Source organism: Centruroides sculpturatus, unplaced genomic scaffold, assembly GCF_000671375.1.
Source record: "Centruroides sculpturatus isolate CEXI.00-Female unplaced genomic scaffold, Cexi_2.0 scaffold811, whole genome shotgun sequence".
NCBI classification, from domain to species: domain Eukaryota; kingdom Metazoa; phylum Arthropoda; class Arachnida; order Scorpiones; family Buthidae; genus Centruroides; species Centruroides sculpturatus.
Genome location: NW_019385134.1, coordinates 295,368 through 300,453, shown reverse-complemented (window position 1 = coordinate 300,453; position 5,086 = coordinate 295,368). Strand labels below are relative to the sequence as shown.

The 5,086-nt window shown below is 32.1% G+C and overlaps 1 protein-coding gene across 1 annotated transcript; it reads right to left on the bottom strand.

Moving 5' to 3' along the window:
- Positions 1 to 2,432: 2,432 nt before the first annotated feature.
- On the bottom strand, positions 2,433 to 4,493 carry LOC111635241 (putative transferase CAF17 homolog, mitochondrial). The gene is made up of 2 exons (XM_023380142.1): positions 4,320 to 4,493; positions 2,433 to 3,755 (listed from the first exon to the last, which is right to left on the bottom strand). Exons 1-2 carry the CDS (start codon positions 4,341 to 4,343, stop codon positions 2,718 to 2,720), a joined length of 1,062 nt encoding a protein of 353 aa, XP_023235910.1. The 5' UTR covers positions 4,344 to 4,493; the 3' UTR covers positions 2,433 to 2,717.
- Between the last annotated feature and the right edge of the window lie 593 nt (positions 4,494 to 5,086).

Sequence of the window (5,086 nt, the reverse complement as noted above, 5' to 3'; positions counted from 1 at the left end):
GTATTTTATTTGGACAGTTTTTACGGTTTTTTTTTCCGATAACGCATAATTTTGCAACAGTGCAACATGATTAAGTGTGACTCTTGTAAGTAAGCCGACTTTTAGAGAGATCAATTAATTCCGCGTCAGGATGAACCTAAGGGATGTTCGCGTGTGAGTGTGTGTGTGTCTTTGAAGATCGGGGACTATATCAATCTCCGTTCTTCTTTTTGTCTATTCTCATTGGCTCCACATCCCTTTTCCCGCTCCCTCGTCTGTCCCTAAGCGGAAGACAAGACTTGTTTGGGTCACGAGAAAGGTCCGCTTCGGAGAATCTACCCGACACCATTCGTTAACTCTGGACGGAAGATGCTGATGGGAACTTTGAAACCTGCGTTCATATTGCTAAATTTATTGACAATATATGGTGCTATGTGTAAATCATAAAATTGAATGTAGATAGAAATTAATTGATTCATAGATATTCGATAGATATTTTGGGATGAGATGTACGACATGATCTAACAAGTAAGTTAGAAGTATTTAAGTGGAACAAGTTTCGTAACAATTGATCGAACAGCCCAGGAGTATATAGCAATACAAACAAACAAACATTTTCATATACTGTATGTATAAATAACATGATTCCTTCATACTTATGAAACAGTTTAAACACAGCATCCGTGTTCTTCAATGAAACGTTTTAGCATTTTGCAAATATCCTTACATCTGTGTTGACAAAGTTGCAAAGGAAGATTAAGACAACTGTAGTGTGTGTATATTTGGTGTACCAAAGTTCCTTTACCGCCATTCGAAAACATTGAGTGACGTTTCCACTTTCCAGGACGAGGACCTAAGGGTTAAGAAAGTATCGTTAGGAAATGAAAAAACTCATTGTTAGATGTCGAAAATTGAATACTTATAGACTTTTCACAGAGTAACACTTTCAATTCCACTCAGGCAAGTGCTATACGCTACCTGTCTCCGTAACTGCCGAGTTTTGTAGCGATCGGTGGAACGGCTTAGGCATGCATAGCGAACAAACAAACATCTTGATTTATGTGCAGTGTGTAGCGTCTTTGTAATCCAAAAAGATAATTGGTAGACGAACGAACAGCAATTGGTTAGAAAACGTTACGTTTTCTAACCAATTGCTGATCTATGCTGACCTAAATTTTCCATATGTAGTCTTATCTTTCATCTATCTATATTGTAGTCTTATGATTTATATATATAGATAATAGTGAGGATTATTCAGAATATAAATTAATTATATTCTTAATAATCCTTACTATTAATATGTCTCGTATACGATCATGTAAATACAAAATACTGAACATCAAAAATTGTCTTAAAAAACAGACACTGAAAAATAATATGAAAAAAATTGGCGAATTGGTGCCCGATGTGGCTACATCCCTGCATTGGAGGAAGCGACACGATCGTTTTATTTTCTATCAAAAATAAAAAAAAAAAAAGCTTGAAAACAGGTCGACGACATTATGAAAGTATAATTGAAAACACTATAAACTTGGGTATTGGTGATCGTGTCGTATAGTGGCAGCCTGCTATGCGGGTGGCCCGGTGCAATATAACGTTCTCGACGAGAACAATATAGAATAATAATACAAATTAAATACAGGTAAATCCTAAATCGTTGTCATTTCATTTTGAGTTTGGCTTTTTTATTTAAATTAACTTAATTTAAAATATATTCTCTCCACCTTAAATAGCAACGTGCCCCTGTACATGATACTTTTCCTTTAACAATAGAGTCGTGCCGGTCATCTATTAACTGTTTTCAGAAAATTTTTGAATTGGAACAACACGACTTCCGGTTTCTATCGGAAGTTGGTATACAGTTAATAAGGGCCTTCTGTCCCTAAATTTTCCATATGTAGTCTTATCTTTCATCTATCTAACTTTGTTCTAGAGATTAAGGAAAGATGGACGGACGAACAACAGTGGAAATTTATAGGTCTACAATTTTTTCAAATTGAAGTCCAATTAATACAATGACATTTTCCTATTATTTTTATATTAAATAACCAAAAATGTGAGTTAGCGAAGAAAATTAAATTAGTTTTTATTATTCTATATTGGTCAGTTTATTATTTTATATATTTATAATGGTATACTCTATTTCGAGTCGATTTTATTTGTGTGTTATTAATTAATTAATTGTTTTTTATTCGAATTAAAATGAGAAAAATTAACAGCATCACGCATTTGCAAGTTTAGTATACGAAACGTTCTGCTCGCTTTATATAATAGATTTCAACATTGAGTACGACATTCATGTACATTTTGAACACGTCATTAGGAGATGAAACGAAAGAGCTTTTGACTACAGTGAAGAGAAATTGAATAGTTTTATGTTTATTTAACTGTTTGATAAATTTTCAAACATTAAAATTAATTACAATGATAAATTAATGATTAAATTTTTAATGTAAACAATACTTTCTCATCATATGAAAATTTCTAATTTATTTTAGATGCATTTTTCTATACTTTCCATAAATACGAATACAAATAAACGTTAACTAAACTTTCGTCAAATAAATGTTTTCCGTAATTGCATTTCAGTATTTGAAATTTAAAATTTTCTCTTCTCTATAATATTTATTCTGCTGTTGAAGTTTTATGAATTAATTTAAAACTATTAAAATAATTCGTATATTCTTTCTTGAAAAACTTAAATATAATTTGTAAATATAACGAAATCTCTGCAATTATTAATGACTTTTGGCTGCTTCTATCGGCCACCAGAACGGTTTTCTCGTTTCCAATTTTATGTTCAAATCCTTCAATACCAAATATTTCGCCGCCAAACTCTCAGCAATCCTCAATAATGCTAATCCGTATCTTCCTTTACCTTTCCTAAATCTTCCCACATTTTCATTTTTGTCGTTATGAATTATACAGTTTTCTGGAATCTCTTTTTCTTCTACTTCTAGTCGAATTGGCATCAATCTTTTTCTAACAACTCCCGTATGATGAATTCTAGCAGTGAGCTCCTGACCTATATAACAGCCTTTGTGAAAGCTGATTCCATGAAGATAATCCAAATTACATTCCAAAGGAAAGCACTTGCCCGGAGGATGATCTGCTATGCCTTCTCCTATTCCTAGCCTGTACCGTAACTCTTCGTATGAATCTTCTATTTCCTTTTCTGAAGTCAGTTTGGGCAGCGAATTGGCTGGTAAAACAATTCGATAACCTAATCCAACATGGCGAGGATCTTCTAAGATCATTGTTGCCTTTAAATTTTTAGCTAGCTGGTCACTACATCGCATTGTAGGCGAGACATCAAGAGAATCCCATGGTAACGGAGAGAAAGCGGACCAGACCATCTTATCAGAAACAGGAAGAATTTCAACCTTTTTTCTAACTTTATACAACTGAAGATGCCGGATCAGTTCAGAAACAACCGTCGTATCACATTCAAGAAGAAATTCTTCTGATGGAGAGGAAGAAATCTTGTAGAGAATGGTGTCGTAAAGAACACGTCCTTGCTGATTCAGAAACATAGCGAACATACAAGAATGGGAACGATGAAGAAAATGGCCAATATCATTGGTGATTAATCCTTGAAGATACGCAGAAGTATCTGGACCCGAAAGCTGTATTAATGATCTATTTTTCAAACACTCGATCTTCAATGTAGATAATGACGTGTATTTTTTTTCCAGCCGTAATTGAGAGAAAAGGTTTGTGAGACCATGATATACGTTTCTGGTTTTCCAGATATGTAGCTTCAATAATTTATTACTCTAAAAAGAAAAACAATTTGTAACATCTTGTATGGTAAAGTAAAAGTAAGCTAAACAAGATATAATTCACATCTATTAATTAAATATGATCTTAAATAGCTATTTTGTTATGCGAATATTCTTTTTTTAGCATTAATACATTAATTCAGTTATTTTTAAATTTAATTATGAAAACTAATAAAAAATTGATTGGTTTTACATTATTGTTCATTAGCGCACAATTTATAACATCTTCAATTGCAAATCAAATCTTCGTTAATATTTGTAACATTACGATTAGAAGTTTTTTAATGTTATTTATTAAGCTTTTTAAATCATGTATAATTTTCTTAGTTTGATTTTAGTAATTTTATACATTAAAACATTTTCGTTAAAACATGAGGGAAATTTTTACGTAAAAGAGGTGGCAACATGTTCATATTATCATCGTGTTAGCATCGTTTATATTCTTATCTTTTTAGAAGCTAACAAAATAATAAAAGATCAATATACATTCTAAAATAGAATAATATTTTAATAAAATTATTCCTTCCCTTTTAGTTTAAGATTTCTGTATTTACTTACAACATGCGAGATGGAAATTGCCATTTTCAATAGTAGCCTAAGCGTTAACAGCCATCTTGTTCTGACGCAAACGATAATAATAATCGCTCATAAAATATCGAATAACGTTATACCGCCCAAAAATTACCCACCGAATAGGGATTTTTCCCTTCGCTCTCTATTCTCTGAATAGTATTTTCGTAGTATCTATCGTTATTTATATTATAAATTTATTATATTGTGGTAAAAGATGCCCCTCTTAATATCGATAAGCAAAATAATAGTAGCTTTAGCTGCTTTATCTATTACGGGGCTTACATTTATTCGTTTAATATCTTTTCTTTCTCAGCAACGAACATTCAATGAGCTCCCGTTGACAAGTGAGTTTTTTTTCTTCTCCTCCCTCTAATATACATTATTAGTAAACTAGCTTCTAGTCTAATTCAAATAGAGAAATAGAGGGATTATTTTGATGATGTCACACTATTATGACCAATGACGATAAGCCAATAGGGTGTGGTTTATACATTACTAGTATATTATCTTTTTAATCCGTTGAAATTTGAATATTTGTATTCGTTCTTGTGGAACAAAATCTTCCAATTGTCGGTTTTCAACCTGACGATGGCCTATGGAACAGGTCAAAAACGTTTGTTTTAATTAAACTTTCTCGGCAACAATAAAGGTGTTTGGTTATTGTTTAATTTTATGCTGAGCACGTTCTATTTAATGACATTATTGAATCCATGGAAGAGGGCGAGTTCTACAAGTATTTAGGATTCCAACAG

Bases quoted from the DNA above. Each gene is read 5' to 3' on its own strand.
- LOC111635241 (XM_023380142.1), bottom strand. From the start codon at position 4,343: ATGGCAATTTCCATCTCGCATGTT. The intron at 3,756-4,319 runs GTAAGTAAATAC...TTTTCTTTTTAG, and splicing joins CAATTTCCATCTCGCATGTT to AGTAATAAATTATTGAAGCT.